The following is a 17,601-nucleotide window of genomic DNA, read 5'->3' on the forward strand; positions in this document are numbered from 1 at the left end:
CACATTGGAGTGAGTTGAGGCCCATAACAGATCAAACCAATGGACAAATGAAATTACTCTTTTGACAATTCCGTGTAATCTAGGGACATCGCATCATTTCTTTTGGATCTCATGTTTTTTCTTTCCTTCTGCCATCCACCAAACTTGACTAAACACTAGCTACATATCAATATTGTGAGTGCTAGTTAAGAACTCAGATTCGAACTTGGCCGTGAACACACAATACGGTGTACAGAGAATTTTTGTAGAATTGGACACCTGAAACCTGCATAATTTTGTTAACCAGTGTCACTCCAATAAATTCAATTTTAAAAAACCCTCAGATTTGAGAGTGAACTTTCCTGGAGTTCACATTCCTGGTTCTACTACTTACTAGGTATGTGATCTTGAGCTACTTAAGAATCTCTGTGCCAGCCCTCGCCAGGTGGCTCAGTGGATAGAGTGTCATCCCAGTGTGCTGAGATCGTGGGTTTGATCCCTGGTCAGGGTACATATGGGAAGCAACCAATGAGTACACAACTAAATGGAACTACTAAGTAGAACAACTAGTTAATGCTTCTATCTCAAATCAATGGAAAAAAATGTTTTTTAAATCTCTGTGCCTCATATGTGTCCATGTTACATCTCATATGGGGTATATAAAATATATAAAGAACTCATACATACAACTTTACATTAGAAAAAAAATCCAATTTAAAAAAATGGGCAAAGGACCTGAATATACACTTTCCAAAGAGAACATACAGACATATGAAGAGGCCAATAGACATATGAAAAGATGCTCGCATCACTAATCATCAGAGAAATGCAAATTAAAACCACTGTGAGATGTCACCTCACACCTGTCAGAATGGCTATCGGCAATAAATCCACAAACAAGAGTTGGTGAGGGTGTGGAGAAAAGGGAACCCTTGTTCACTGCTGGTGGGAATGCAGATTGGTGCAGCCACTGTGGAAAACAGCATAGAATTTTCTTTAAAAAATTAAGAAATACAACTACTATATGACCTAGTAATTCTACTTCTGGGTAGTTATCTGCAGAAAGTCAAACCACTAATTTGAAAAGACATATGCATCCCTATGTTCATTGCAACATTATTTATAATGCCTAAGGCATGAAAGCAACTTAACTGTCCACTGATAGATAAATAGATAAGAAAATATGGTGTATATAAAAAGATATACAATGGAATATTACTTGACTATAAAAATAAAATAAAATCTTACCATTTGTGACAACATGGATGGACCTAGAGGGTATTGTGCTAAGTTAAATAAGTCAGTCAGAGAGACATAAATACCATAGCATTTCACTTACATGTGGAATCTAAAAAGCAAAATAAGTGAACAAACAAAATAAAAACAAACTCATGGATACAGAGAACACACTGCCAGATGGGAGAGAGTTGAGGGGCTGGATTAAAAAGGTAAAGGGATTAAGAAATACCATTGGTAGTTACAAAATAGTCATGGAGATATAAAGTACAGCATAAGGAATATCATCAATAATATTAGAATATCCACATATGGTATCAGGTGGGTAGTAGACATATCAGGGGGAATCATAAGTTATATAAATGTCTAATTACTGTGCTATACACCTGAAACTAATAAAATATTAAATTTCAACTCTGATCAAAAAATATAAATATTTTTAAAATCTCCAAGCCTCAGCTTTTTCATCAATAAAATGGGAGTAATAATAGTTCTTACTTATAAAGTTGTTAGGGAGGATGCACAAAATAATGTACAGGTAAAGTGTTTAAAATTTTTCTGGGCCCTGGCTGGTTAGCTCAGTCGGTTAGAGTGTTATCCCAAAACACCAAGGTGGAGAGTTTGATTTCCAGTCAGGACACATATGGGAAGCAACCAATGAATGTACAGCTAAATGGAACAACAAATGAATGCTTCTCTCTCTCTCTCTCTCTCTTTTTCTCTGTCTCTCTCCCCTGCTTCCTCTCTCTGTCTCTCAAAAATCAATCAATAAAACAATATTTAAATAAAATATCTTCTGCCACACAGCAGGCACTCAATAAAGGTTAGCTATGAATTGTTTCCTGTTTGGGTTGGGACTCATGCGGGTGATGAGTTAGCAATAGGAAATGCAAATGAGGAGCACCTAGTTAGCCTCCCTTCTGAGGGAAATACCATAAACTAAGAGAATTGCAGGGTGAGTGCTTACACACACACCTAAACTCTTGTTTTCATAAAAGCCACTTGGTTTTTTAGTGGTAGACAAAATAATGGCTTCTCAAAGATGCCCATATCCTAATCCCCAGAACGTATAGATAAGAAGGGCATGTGATGACAGAAGCAGAAGTCTGATGCATTTTGAAGCTAGAAGGGGCCACTAGCCAATAAATGCAGGTGGATGGATTTTGGAAGCTGGAGAAGTCAAGGAACAGATTCTCTCCTATATCCTCCAGAGAAAGTACAGCTCCACTGACATCTGGAACTGTGCCCATTATACGCATTTTGGACTTCTGATCTCCAAATGGTGAGAGAATAAATTGTGTCATTTTAAGCCCCTGAATTGGTTCTAGCAGCAATAGGAAACTACCACACATGCTTTTGGTTACATGTGCTATGTTTCACAAAACCCTCTGGTTTTCGCAAAGCCACTTGCTAACTTGTTATGACTCACGTCCCTACTACCCAAATGAGATGAAATAAAAATTTAAGCTTCCAGAAGGAAGTGCTCACTTAGAACTGGCCCCTTGCGTGGCTCCTCATGTTCCTCACTCGGCCAGAACGATCCTCTCCAGGACAACAGGGCTTGGTTAGGGAGAACTAGAACAGTTCTCTCACACGGCACAAAACCCAAGTGTTTTCTCGAATAGCCTCAAGTACCGTGACCAAACCATTGATAACAAATAACAGTATCACTTTATGTATGCGTGACTCTTTGTGGTTTTTATTACTTTTATATGCCTTTGTTGCCCCATTTTGATTGCTCCAACCTGTAGAAATAACTTGCTTAAAACTACATCTTCAGAAAGTGACAGATGTAGCCTGACCAGGTGGTGGCGCAGTGGATAGAGCATCGGACTGGGATGCAGAAGACCCAGGTTCAAGACCCTGAGGTCTCCAACTTGAACACAGGCTCATCTGGTTGGAGCAAAAGCTCACTGGCTTGAGCCCAAGGTCGCTGGCTTGAGCAAGGGGACTCGGTCTGCTGAAGGCCCGCGGTCAAGGCACATATGAGAAAGCAATCAATGAACAGCTAAGGTGTTGCAACACAACGAAAAATTAATGATTGATGCTTCTCACCTTTCCGTTCCTGTCTGTCTGTCCCTGTCTATCCCTCTCTCTGACTCTCTGTCTCTGTAAAAAAAAAAAAAAAAAAAGCGACAGATGCAGAATTTGAACCCAATCTTCTGTCCCTAAAGCCAATTTTCTTTTCCCAATAGCAGAATATAAGTTTCATTCTTACTTCCTGGGTGGGTGAATGGGACAACAATGGAGCCCCTCCAACACCTATTCTACCACTGGTGGGAGGCTTCCTTAGCCACCTACCCCACCCTCCGTCTCAGAGGTAACCTTGCCAGTTGGGCTCTCCTCATGTTAGCTTCATCTTCTATCGGCTGAGATACAAATAAGTGGCAGGCAGAAGGAGAGGAGCAAAAGGGAAAGAAAAGACAGAAACTACCGGAAAGGGTTAATCTGACAACAGACCAGTCCATTCCTCCAGAACACAGAACCAAGATCTTGTTAGAAACTCATTTCTTTGAGGCAGACCCTGGACTCAGAGAAGTAACCCGATGTAGAAAAAAGAAATTGTGGTCCAGGCTGGGGTTAGGAGGCCTCAGCTCTACTTCTGTCAAGGTCTAGCAATTGGTCTGGAAAAAGTGACCTCCTTGCCTTGTCTCATTTTACTGATAGGTAAAAAGGGAAAGTTGGACTAGATCAGCTTTACCAGCAATTCTAGCTATACATGCCTGAGATTCTACATATGCAGGTTTTTTACAAGTAAGGATACGTTATTTCAACAGGTATAGTGGAGTTATCCTAAACCTAGGGCAGAGATCTTATGAATTTTTTCACCCTAAAGCAAAATCTATCTTCCATCATCCATGACTCTCAAGTCAGGAGCAAGTGATTACTATTATGTAATTTCATATTAGAAACAGTCTACCCTCACCTGTGGTGGTGCAGTGGATAAAGCGTTGACCTGGAACACTGAGGTCGCCGGTTCGAAACCCTGAGCTTGCCTGGTTAAGGCACATATGGGAAATGATTCTTCCTGCTCCTCTCCCCCTCCTCTCTCTTTTTTTTTCTCTCTCTCTCCCCCCACCCCACTCTAAAAATAAATAATAATAAAAAAGGAACAGTCTAGAAAATGAATATTTCTTTTTTTTCTTTTGAGAGGGAGAAGTCAACTCATTGTTCTACTTAGTTGCGCAATTGATTGTTTCTCATATGTGCCTAACGAGGACTCAAACAGGTGACCTCAGGCGTGAAGCCAGTGACCTCAGGATCGAACCAGTGACCTCAGTGCTCTGGGACGATGTTCTATCCACTGTGCCACCCGCCAGAGCACTAACTAACTAACATATCTTGAGCACCTAAATTTACAACTGTATATTCTGTGTTTACATTTTCAGTGTCTACCAACCCTTAGAAATTCGATTCCCACAAACATACATGTAAAGTCCAACTTCCCTTTCTTTGGGGTAAATGTATTTTCTTCAACCTTGATTCAGGGTATCCCAGTCCAAGGCCTTTCCCTTGTTTCCTCCTCCATCTTCCTTCCTCGATCATCTCCTTCCACATCACCCAATACACCCATCACCTGTTCTTATTCACACTTTGCCACTCGTCTCCAGGGTGCAGGTGAGTGAACACAGACCCAACTATGCAGAACAAGTTGTAACTTAGAAAAGTGGAGAAAACCTTTCCTCGGGGACACAGAAGTTGCTCCAGAGCCTGTCCACTGGCCCCCTCGTGAATCTTGATGTCTTAGAGAGAGAGCATAGATCTGCAGCATTCCTTGATGAGCTACTTCTAATGGAGAGGTGGCAGGGGCAGGAACTTGCTGGAGAGAAGACATTATAGAGGCAGGCTGAGATCTCAGCATCCTCTGACCAGAAAGAAGAGGAACTAAGGTGGTTTCTCAATTCAATGCTTTACCCACAGCACGGAATGTACTGACTGGCGTGCAGTGAGGATCAGGAAAGATTGATGGAATAATGAATGAAGGGTCATCTCAACAAGGCTAATCGCGTGACCTCAGTGTCCAGTGAGGTTAACTAAAGTGAGAGGGGGCATTTGGTATTAAGGTAAGAATGAGGGGGATAAATCTGTAAGTGGCATTTAGCAATAGGGGAATTCTAAAGGTCAGGTGATTCTTACACCAGAGGTTCCCAATAATGTCTTTTCACAGTCAGATCTCAGTCAGCAGTCTGTTTCAGAGCACAGACGCCAGCCTTCCGCAGAAAGAACACAGCTCAGGCTCCCAGGAGTTCGGGGAAGTGAGGAAAAGAAATGTGTTGTTAACCTGCATCTTTTTCATCAAGTCCTCTCCTTCCTTGTCTTCTTCCAGGACAGCTGTCATTTTGTTCTTTCCTGCCTCTCCAACCACTCCTCTTAGCCTCCTCCACCTGTTCTCTACTGCGAGCTTGCCCTGCAGAATTCCACCCCTGGGAGTTGGCTTCATTTCTTCTCTTTACACCCTGCCGGCTCATTACACCAACTCTAATGCCTTCTACTACCATCAGTTCCCAAGTTGCTATTTCTAGCCCTAACTTCTCCTCTGAGGTCCAGATCCCTATTTCCAATCATATCTTTACGTGTTTTTAAAACCTAAAACACGCCTCAAACCAAAGTCGTCACCGCATCCTCTAAATCTAATCTCCCTCTCAAAATACCCTATTCTCTGTATGTTCGCTCTTGGTTAATATTGTCTCCGCCTTTCCATTTTCACTAGCTGTCAGTCTTAAACTGTCTTTTTGTACCCCCAGTCTTCACACCCAACAGATTATGAATCCTGTTAATTTGACTTCAGAAACATTTCTAAAATTGGACTCTTGTTCATCTTAATCCAAGTCTTATTAATCTTTCTCCTGAACTATCACAATCACCTTCCAACTGGCTTCCCTGACTAGGTTTTCTTTGCTCCATTCTAGCCTTCTTTTTCCCTTCTTTTCCAAATGAGAGGAAGGAGGTAGAGAAACAGACTCTCACATGTGCCCTGACCAGGATCCACCCAGCAACCCCTGTCTGGGGCTGATGCTCTGCCCATCGGGAGCCATGCTCGCAACTAAGCTATTTTTAGCTCCTGAGGCAGAAGCTCCATAAAGCTAACCTCAGTGGTTGGGGCCAATGCACTTGAACCAATTAAGCCATGGCTGCAGGAGGGGAAGAGAGAGAGAGCAAAGGGGGAGCGGAAGTGGTGGAGAAGCAGATGGTTGCTTCTCTTGTGTTCTCTGACCAGGAATCAAACCCGGGACATCCACATGCTGGGTCAACGATCTACCACTGAGTAAACCGGCCAGGACCTCCATTTTCTTCTTTATACTGATTTCTATGCTTTAAAACGTTATTCTTCATAATCTCTGGGCCCAACTCATGTCTCTGCTTATCTCTCACTGCTCCTCTCTCCTTTCCTTCTCGACAGCCCACAGCCCTGGCATGCCTTCCTGCATGCTGAATTTCACACTGTCCTCTCTGGCTGGAATGAATGTCCTTCCGTCTCCTATGCCTAGAAAATCTGTTCATTGTTTAAGGTCTTAACCTCCTCTGCTTTCCTCAACTTTACCACATTGCACTAATCGTTTTTTTTCTTTTCCCCCTGTGGTCCCTAGAGAGCTTTTTTCAAACCTCTACTGTGGCACTGATTGTATTACATCATTTTTAATGCATTATATCACTTTTATGGTTGACATGCTTTTCTCTCTTGCGGAAGGCTGAGCCGCCATAGAAAAAAAACAGTCTTCACATCCCTAACAATTTCCTGGTGTTTAGTAGGCACTGAGTAAGTGTCTAATGGAAGTGAATAAAATAATGTCCAAGCTAAACTTAGGCCCAACTATGGGCCAGCTGGGGTTTTTTGTTTTTGGTTGTTTTTAGAGAGGAGAGAGAGAGAGAGAAGCATCAATTTATTGTTCCACTTAATTGGGCAATTGATTTCTTCTCATATGTGCCCTGATCAGGGGTTGAACCAGCAACCTCGGGGGTCCAGCCAGTGCCCTCGGATTGAGCCAGCAACCTCGATGCTCTGGGATGGCCAGAGCTGGGTTTTGTGGTTGTTATTTTTTGTTTTTGTAGCCAAAATTTCTCCTTTTCTTTCTAAACTAAATAGTAACATAGTACCTAAGTTGGGGTGCAGGGGTTGGCGGTGAGAGAGAAGGTAGGAGGAAGATGAGCAGAATGACTCAAGAAAGCCATGTTTGCCTCCACCTCACCCCTGTGGTTAGGACTAAATCACCTGAACTGTCTATTGATCTTCCCGAACTCCCACCTCTTACACTGAAGACGAGATTGCTCTCATCATATTTGCACTTTAAACTTGACTTCAGGGCTCCGTCTGGTGTGACACTAATCGCCTCCTCTCCACACAAGTACTACATCTACCCTTTGTATCACATTGACCACATTTTATCATCATTCTCTATCTTCCACACTCCTTTGCCAGTTTCCTGAGGGCTGATGTTATATCTAATTATGTTTATAACCAACTGCTATTAGAGGTTATAATCTTGCCATATATACATAATAGTGAAGTGTCTGTGCATTAAAAAAAAAAAGTGGCATAATCCAGAGAACTTGCCACAGAGATCAGACTGGTACAGTGTGTGTATGTGTGTGTGTGTGTGCGCGCGCATTGCCTTGTGTTTTAAAGATTTAAATTGTGAAAATAAAAGACTCCCAAGAGAAAAGTTCACTGTAGGTGGCAGCGGCCAAAGTCCCGGGGCAGAGAACTCTGCATCTTTGTGGGCAGTGCAGGTGGGACCTCTCTACCTTGCTAGCTGCACATGGTGAAGCTCTAAGAGGGCCGGAAGGAGAAGGGATGAGAAGAGAGAAGAGAAAGGGAGAAGAAACGCGACAGGAAACGGGGTAGGGAAGGAAAGCGAAGGGGAGCCCAGGGCATCACGGTTGACCTGGCTCCCAGGATGGGTAGAATCTGAGGAGGCTAAAGGAGGAGGAAGGATGGGCAGGCAGGCAATTCAAGGGCAGGTTGACTGAAAATATGAGATAGCGGAGGCCCCTGGTTCAGAACTCCAGGAACTCCCTGCAGTTCCTCACGTGTCTGTCTGTGTTTAAACAGACTGTACACAAAGGCAGCCATCGGAGGCAGATTTCTTTCCTACTCTCTAAGTACTTCCTACCCCAAGATAAGAGGATAAACATTGAGTGAGTGCATGCTCGCAGTAAATATTTTTGAATGGGGCACAGTCAGCTCGGAAGTAGGTTTCTAAACAATGCTGCTACCTGATTTATGGAGAAGGTTTATTCAACAAAACCTGAAAAGAAACCCGAAACATTTGGCTGCCTCTGGCCATCTGTGCTGTCGGCTTCCCCTTGGCTTTTTCCGGACTCCTGTGAGCTGCTGCCGTGTTTCTTTCAGCTTCCCATTGTGTGTGGCAACAGCCCTGGTCCTGGTGGAGTTCACTGCCACTGTTGCTTTATGTACAAGAATGTTTAAGTTTCCACTGGGACAAAGGAACACAATGGGAATTGTTACACAAACAGCTGGCGATCTTGCAGGAGGAAAGATGTCCCTGTAATTTAAAAAGGTCCCCAGGGGCTGGGCTCGAGGCACCAACCTCCTCTCATGTTTAACTGGCACTTCAATCAGTTTGCAAGAAAGAACGCTATGTACCAATTTGAAAATTATACTAATGCATACTAGTTAAACAACTTCCCGCTGTTGTAATTGCCTCGCATCTTTCTTGCTCTCCATTTATTTATTCTAGAATATCAACAGTCCTGAAGAGTTTTTCTTTAAAGGGAGAAGAGAATTTGACTATCAAGCTCTGGGGAGAAGAAAACTAAATACAAATTAAAACAGAAAAAACCAAACACTCAGAAACAAGAAAAGTATCCACAAAGCAGCAAAAATACATTTATGCTACCCCAACTTTGTCCATGTCACCCCCAAGTCATCACAATGGCAAGGAACCTGAGAGGGGGGTTGTTGGCTCTAACCCATTTTACAGGTGGGAACACTGAGGCCGGGAAAAAGAAAAGTATGTGTATGAGTCCAAACAGCTGATCACTGAGATGAGAGTGAGAGCCCAGAGCCAAGGCTGGTAAACTGAGTTTGGTTTCATTGTGTGTTACCACTGGGCTCCCTGTGTGGTGCGAGCCAAACCCAGAGCTTTTAGGCGGGCTGCAGAGTGTCACTCACCCAGGGTGCGAAATGGCAGGCTTGCACCTCAAAGGGTCACTGTGGAGGAGTTGCCGCCAGCTAGGGAAGGGCTGACGTTAGAGTGCCATATCATAAAACTTGCCATTCATCTTTTCCACCCAAGAAATGCTCAGGACTTAGTAGAATGCTGTGTACACACTAAGAGCTCAGACAATTACTGGATGTTCACCTGAGGCTTTTTCCCATAAGCCTCATCCTTATAAATAGCACGTGGCAAAGAAAAAGATGGCAAAGTCACCAGGCAAATGGAGATGTTAGCAAGATGGACCAACAAAAAAGGGCATCACCTATCACACACCCGTAGTCTCTGACAGATGGTCCAGGGGACTTAAGCTGCTGCTCCATCTATCCATCCGTCTTCCAGGAAGAGAAAACCCAGAGATTCTCCCATAAGCTCCTGGGTAATGCCCAGGGGCCCCTGGAAAAATCCTGCAATGAAGAAGACAAGGCTTTCAGTCCCGATGGAGACCACAAACATCTCACTCCCCCAGCAACACTCTGTGTCCTGCTGGGACTGTGCCCATCACGGTGCAGGAGCCATTCTTGAGTGCTCTTTTTAATTTCTTTTCCTCTCCAGGGTTAGAGTCTGATTCCATCTGAGACTAATCCAAAGACAACCATATGGCACTCCCTCACATCCCCAGCGCAGGCGACTTATTACAACCAGCAGCTTGGGTCGCTCTGGCCTGCTCCGGGTCTACCTCCACGAGGCCTGGCACCCCTGGGGGCACTCCACAGAGAGGCTGGGGGACAGAACTGAAGGGCCAAGGGACGCAAGGGGGCCGCCACTCTGCACTCACTACTCTGCCCACAATTCAGTGAGCAGAGGGGAAGGTTAGGTGGAGCATAGTCCAGGCGACAAAGGACTCATGCAGAATAGCATACCCTTCGGAGCAGCGGCACACTTACCTCCTACAGGGGCTTATTGAACACCGGGCACTTGCCAAGTCTCTGCTGGAAAAGCACCGCTGGCCCTCACAACAGTTCTCTGAGTTAGGTACTGTTATTGTCCCCCTTTACAGACAGGGAAACTGAGTCTTAGTATAGTCAGCACCTTGCCCAAGGCTACCCAGCTGCCATAAATTGACTTTTGGGTACCAGGCAGATAATGATGGGGTCTCTTCAGTTGATGGTTGCCAAGAAGAGGGACACACCCTCACACACACACCAGATGCCTACTGGGATGGGGTGCAGCCAACACCACTGTCGCTGGCAGGAGCAGAGCTGGTGGGGCGACACTCTGCAGGACTCCTCCGTTCTGTCGTCTCTCTGAAAAGCAAACCCTTTCGCTTTGAGAATTACTGTCCACTCTGTGAAAAGCAGCTAGAGTTTGAGACAGCCGAGGGCAGGGTGATGACAAAAACCAGAGGACAGAGTCAGCGGCAGGATGTGTGACACTTAATCTCCTGAACCTCAGCTGTCTCATGAGATTATCATGTCTGCGACTTGATAGTGATTATGTACAGGAATCTGCTTTGTAATCTCAAAAGTGGTTTAAAAACCCAAGGTATTATGAGAATGCAACAGAATTTTCACAGAAGCTGTGTACAAAGGTTAGAATTATGTTTTATTAGCACATTAAAATGCATCAAGATCTACTCAGGAATAACAAAACTCCTGATGCATGTAGTATCATGCACAGGTCTCAAAAGTGTTAGAAAAGAAGCCAGCCAGGCACAAGAGTACGCATTGTACGATTCCACCTATATGCAAGTCTAGAAAATGCCAACTAAGCTGTAGTGGCAGAAACCAGGTCATTGTTGCCCAGGGATGGGGTGGAGAAGAGATTGACTGCAAAGGGGCACAAAGCAACTTTTAGGGGTGAGGGATGAGGGACATGTGCTATGTCTTGTGCTGGTGACTTCACGTGTTTACATATGTCAAAACTGATCAACCCTTTGTACCTAACTTAGACCTTGATCAAGTTAAAAAAGAGCTCACGTCAAGATTATTTCCTTCTGAACAGGGACCTTTCTGTAGCCGGGAAAGTTCACTGGACTTACAGTTCTGGCCTGGTGCTGCATGGAGACATGGCCCCACACCAGGTAGGTCCCTGAGGTCCTTGCAGCCTTGTGTCTCATTTATAAAATGAAGCTTTTGTTGTGTGCTTTACTTCACAGGCCTGCTGTTTTGATCATGAGGGATATTAGGTGCATGTGAGAACAATTTTTCAACTGTAAAAGAACACATAAATGTAAGGGAGTGTGTGGTGGCTGGTCACGTCGGGTGGGTGACCTTGCCCTATGCACCTATAAGACCTGTTCAGCTCCAGTGGACCGTGGGTTCTTCTCTTTCTACCCAACATCGCTGAGAAAGCAGCTGTAGCCCCTGCCCAGAATGAGCCACAATTCAAAAATCCTGAGTTGATCAAATACTTGCAGGGAATCCAACCAATGCCAATCACCAGGTAAGCTGGAGAAGGCCAAAGAAAACTGGATATTTTAATTCATAGGCTCTGCAAATTGTTTCCCAATTCCTTGTGCAGACAGCTTTCAGCTGCTTTTATCTTTGTGCAGTGAGGCATCACTAATGCAGCTTCCTGTCCAGAGCAAAGTCAAAGGCACTCCTTCGAGCTCCTTCCTTCTGCCACGTCTTACTCTAGAGACACTGTTCAGATATTCTCTGAACAATCCTAACAGCACACGTGAATCCTTAACAGGGACCTCAACCTCCATCTCACATCTTCATTTTCTTCCAATCCAACACAATAATGTCCTAATTATATCTATCTTGTATCCAGACTATACTTTTAACTTCTCCACTTCCCTTCCTGCCCTGATACCATTTTGTCGATACAAAGCCTTGATGGTTACACAGGACTGCCATGCACAGAAGCAGGTCGGGATATGGATTCAAGGAGTTAATGCTCAAGTATCAGTCAGAAGCTGAACTAGAACTTCATCTGACCCCTGTCACGTCACAATGTCCTTTTGCAAGATTATATCTCTCAATCATTAGGAAACATTCTAAAGCCACTGGCCCCCGATAAAGTACTAGCCACGGGCAGAACCAACAAACTCACCAAAATAAGACAAGCGTCAGGGGCCCTGACTGGTTAGCACAGTTGGTCAAAGTGTCATCTGAAAACTCCAAAGTTGCAGGTTTGATCACCAATCAAGGCACATAAGGGAAGTGACCAATGAATGCATAAATGAATGGAACAACAAATGAATGCTTCCCCCCCCTCTCTAAAATAAATTGATACATTTATTAAGAAAAAAAGAAAAGAAAGAAAAGAGGCAGAGTTGTATCAGCCAGGACTCCTCAAATTCGTCGTTCAGTGACTGGCTCCCACAGTTGGCCTCAAGCTAGAGAAGAGATAAGAGATGAGAGCCTCACTCCCCCAGAAACCACAGAGGCCAGCAGGGGCAGAGCATAAAATTAGTAGGGTTCTACAAAGCGACAACTCTGGCAGGGTTCCTGTGTCGCCTTCTCCGGGGATATGTCCCCCAATGTCCTAGCCCCAGGCCCCCTGCGGCCTCTTCCTCAGGCCTTTGCTCAGCACACACACTCTTCCTTTTCCTTCCTACCACCCTCCTGCCCGTCTTGACAAAGCTGGTCCTTTATTTTTAGAACTTTTGGACCAGAGCAGAGCTATTAGACACAGAAATAAAAACAGAGGATAGGCTATTTTGGCCCCTTTAAAGTTTTCTTCCGGAGGTTTCCCTAACACTTCCTTACCTTCTGCTTGTTTACATACACACACGCACGCACACACCATAACAATCACCCTTCCTCCATCCTTCTCCATGTGGCTGGTTCTTCCACAGCGGCGTCCAAGTTGGGCTAAAGGTCCTAAAAGTGGGATGGGCAAAGTCCAGCCCAGCTACAGGGGAGTACTGAGCTGGAGAGAACATACCCTGAGGCCATCTGCTAGCTCAACAGGTTTCCTGCAGCCCTGTCAAGCAAGCACTTAAGAAGCAAGAACAGATTAATCCTGTCCCCTTCACAGGGAGTCAGTGGGGCCCTGAGGGGTTAAACAACTCACCCAAGACCACAGCCCTGAACAAGCTGGAATGGGACCTGGGCCTAGCTGGCCGCTGAGCTCGCTGACTGCCCACCCGGAACCCAGTGGGTGGTCCCTTCTTGCCACTGTGCAACACCAGACCCAGTCACACCCAGCCACAAACCAGAGCCCACCACGCTGGCTGCCACTGTTCTCTCTTCAAAGAGCCATGTTCCAGACACTGTTCCCAACCCTCGGTCTCCTCACAGCCCAGGCATCCTGGTCCCAGGAGGCCAGCTCTGCTCTCTCCTGCTTTCAGTGTCCTCACGTCTTTTCCCCCAGGCTGAAGACATAAAAAGGAGACTTCTCAGGCACTAAGCTTGACACCCCTGCTCCCTTTTCTTCTCAACTCTCCCAAGTAAAGTTAAAAGTCTGCTCTCTGAAATCTCAGATGGCTGCGGGGACAGGTCTCTCTTCTTACTGACCTGAGCTGTTATGAAGGGGAAGGCTAACCGATTGGCCTTTCTAGGTTGAGTTGGGAGACATGCCAGCTGGGGTGGGGAGCAGAAATAGGTCAGGTGATTGTCGAGGGCTCAGCCCACTTGGAGGCAGAGAATTTGAAAGAGACAAAACCTTCCTCCCACCTAGCCTATTTCATCATGGCCCACTCTATTACCTTTTCAGTAGAGAGGCAGTGCCAGAAACTATGATCGTAGCTGTGATAGGCTGAATGATGGCCCCTTAAGATATCCATGTCCTAGTCCCTGAACCTGTGAACATTACCTTATGGGGAAAAAAATAAAAGTAGTTTGCAGATGTGATTAAGTGAAGGATCTTAAAATGGTGAGATTATCCTGAATTATCTGAGAAGGCCCTATTTATAATCACAAGTGTCTTTACAGGAAAGAGAAGGAAATTTGACACGGACAGAAGAGAGGATAATGTGACCATGGAGGCAGAGACTGGAGTGATGCAGCCACAAGCCAAAGAATGCCAGCAGCCAGCAGGAGCTGGAAAAGGCCAGGGATGGATTCTTCCCTAAAACCTCCAGAGGGAGCACCGCCCTGCTGTTGCCTTGCTTTCAGTCCAGTGACACTGATTAAGGGCTTCTAGCCTCCAGAATTGTATGAGAGAATACATTTCTATTGTTTTAAGCCACCCAGTTTGTAGTAACTTGTCACAGCAGTAGCCACATTTACTTGTTATATCCTGGCCCTGGATATGAGGCCTATGCTAAGCAGCCACACTGCTTACTGTTGTGATCTGGAACAAGTCATATAACCTCTCTAAACCTGTTTCCCAATTCACAAAATGGGTATATAGCTCCCTTTCTCATTGGCTGGCTAGGATGATAAAATGAATACTAGGTAAAGTGCTTGGAACTATACATAGCAAGTGCTCAGTAAATGCTAGCTAATATGAGGTATCAGGGTTTGAACAAGTCAAAATGAGACCATCATCCTAACATATCAGGACATGGACAAGGCCTCCCCAACACAGTAAAAAGATGTCCCTTTAAAGCCAGTTCGAACAGCAAACACAATGGTCTGAGTAGTTAAGTATTTCTTCCCTTAATTAAACAGGCCCTAACACCAGCCTTGTTTCTTAAAGGGAAAATGCCTCAGACTGTGCCGATTCTGCAACACTGCTCAGCAGACTTCCTGGCCCCTCCGTCCCATTCGTAAAGAGAGCTGTCTGTGCACATGCATCATCCACAGGAAGGACTCAGCTTTCAGCACCCACACCTGACACAGCCCTGCATAGCCTGCAAGGTCTTCTTCCTGCAGCTTCGATATCAGGAACTACTGGAGCCTCAGTGCTTGGAAGCCAATGGGTGACGGAAATATCAGTCCATTTCTGGGCCTTCCAAGCAGGCTGGGTGAAGTGAAAAATTTGGGGTCTGCTTTGATTAGGAGGTTACAGCCAGGTTAATAAAGAATAAACAAGGTTTGCCCAGAGGGTAGGAAAGGGAATCCGGAAAAAAACTTTCATTGACTTTGCCTTCCTAATGAAGTTTGCCCAACTCCCCCTTCAGGTAATGTAATTCAAAGAAGCAGAGCGCAACAGGATCTCAGGCAGTGTGCCCCACCTAAGAAACCTGCAGGCATCCAAGGAAGAAGGGCCTGGCCACCCGCTTTGGCTTCCTCCCAGGCAAGGTTCCAGCCTAGATGCCCAGCTTGAGAAGACTCCTACTATTGCTGCCGCCTCTTGCTGGCTGCCAGACCTCTTCGCAGCAGGCTGCAGGGGCGGCCACCTGCGCTCTCGGCACTGGCCTTCTCCGCCCTCCAGGGGTAGAAGGATGAGGGAGGACAGCTCCTCTCCTTACTCTCAGGCACCCACAGATTTCTGCACTGCTGTCACCGCTGACGAGAACCGAGAACTCAGGTCCCCAGGAGGAATTGCTTCTCCTCATTTCTTCCTCCCTATCAATGAATACGCAGCAACGCCTACGCTCCCGCTCCTCCTGCTCCTCCTGCTCCTCCTACTCCGGAGGGAGACCGAACCAGAGAGCAGCATCCGGAGCTGGAAGCCGCTGCAGTGGGAGTGCCGGCCTCCCTGCCCGGCTGTCCCTTTTCCTTTCCCAGCCATCAAGAGGATACCGAGCCAACCTAGCGCTCCGGATCGCTTCGAATCTTCAGTGGGGTCCCGCCCCCCAAGAGCTAGGCGCTGGGGACCTCGGGGAGCCCACAGGACACCGGCTTAGTCCACCGGCGGAGGTCAGGCGCTCGGCATGGTACCTAGGACTCGAACCCGGTTCCCTAGCCCTTGGGCATGCCTCACCATAGGCACTCCCAGCAAGCCCCCAGCCCAGCGCTCCTGCGCGGCGTCTTCCCCTGCACCCCCGCCCGAAGGGGATGCGCACCGGACTGTGCGCGCCCATCCTACCCTCAACCGGACGTGGGCAGCGGGGACAGCAGGAACTGGGAGGCGAGCCGGAGCGAAGCCGAGGGCCGGCAGGAGGGGCGGGAGGGGGCGCAAGGCTGCGAGCGCCGCCACTTACGCGCGGGATCTGGGGAAGCCCATGGACAGGAGCACGTCCAGCGCAGATCCATGCTTGATGATGCCCGGACGCTGCTGGCGGTCCCTCCGCGGGATGACTCTGCTGTACAGCTCCTCTCTCGCGGCCATGCCGAGCGCGCTGGGGTGGCCGTGCTGAGCTCAGCGGCCAGCCATCGCCGGGGAAGGCGCCCACGCCAGATCGCCCGGAGGGAGGAGGGACCCTGGATGGGGTCGGGCAAAGGGTTCAGGGCCGAGAGCCGGGCGGGAGGCGGCGGCGGCGGTGGCGACGCTCGGAGCTCCCCGGGTGTCGAGATTCTGACGCTTCCTGGTGAGGCCACCGGAGCCAGAGCTGCCGGCGAGCGGCTTCGGCCGCGCCAGCCGTCAGCTACTCGGGCCTCCCGGTGCCCCCAGCGCGGCGCCTGCAGCGGCTTTGCTCCTCCGCCCCCTTCCTTCTCCTCTCCCAGCAGTCCGGGAATTTGCAATGAGTAATTTTTGAATGGATCAAAAAGGAATAGGAGCCTTGTAGGCTGGCCCTGCCTTGCCTGCGCCGGGCCCCGCCCCTCTCTTAAAGCGGCCGCGCCGCGCGAGGCTGCCTGAGGCGGGGCTCTGGCGGTGAGTCCCTTGCTGCTGAGCTGAAGGTTCGAACCAGAGAAGGCTGCCTTGTGTGCGTTGGCATCGGCGAGGTGCTCTCAATGCCCCAGCCTTCTCCGTAGTTTGCATATAGGGCCGACTGGGCCTCAAGACACAAAATCTACCCAATTCAAATTTCATGTGGTTCTAAAGGGGGTTAATAATAAAAATTGAGCGAACTGATGGAGGACATTAATAAACTAGAAAGGCCAAGCCAGAGGCCCAGATAAAATGTTTTCCTTCTGAAAGACCCTGCAAAACCCAGAGGATTGTTATAGCCATAGACGACCAGTCCCATCAGCCTGACAAGGTTCCACACTGAAAACCTACCATGCTCTCCAAAACTGAGATGGTGACGTCAGGGCAAAGAGTGGAACCTGCGACTCTTAGTCCTGGAGGGGAAAGGAAAAGAGGGAGAGGATGTGGCTGAAAGAGGAAGAGGGAGGAGAAGATGAAAGGAGGAAGGGGAAGGAGAGAGAGGAAGTGGGAAGTGGAAGGAGGGTGGAGGGAGAAGGAACAAAGAAACCACACTTTCCAACTGCCAGAGGTATTCGGAGGGAATGGTATTCACATTTCATTAGGGAGCGAGTGCCCTGTCAATAGAAGGGTTCAAAGAAATACAGATCATCACTCGTCATGAATTACTTCATAGGTT

General features: G+C 47.0%; 1 protein-coding gene across 1 annotated transcript in view; it reads right to left on the reverse strand.

Moving 5' to 3' along the window:
• UBASH3B (ubiquitin associated and SH3 domain containing B) overlaps positions 1 to 16,796 on the reverse strand; it is a 138,856-nt gene extending 122,060 nt beyond the window's left edge. The window contains exon 1 of the mRNA XM_066259807.1: positions 16,318 to 16,796. Coding sequence (XP_066115904.1) covers positions 16,318 to 16,445 — 128 coding nt within the window. The 5' untranslated portion in view covers positions 16,446 to 16,796. The remainder of the gene's footprint in view (positions 1 to 16,317) is intronic.
• Positions 16,797 to 17,601: the final 805 nt, after the last annotated feature.

Source organism: Saccopteryx bilineata, chromosome 2, assembly GCF_036850765.1.
Source record: "Saccopteryx bilineata isolate mSacBil1 chromosome 2, mSacBil1_pri_phased_curated, whole genome shotgun sequence".
NCBI classification, from domain to species: Eukaryota; Metazoa; Chordata; class Mammalia; order Chiroptera; family Emballonuridae; genus Saccopteryx; species Saccopteryx bilineata.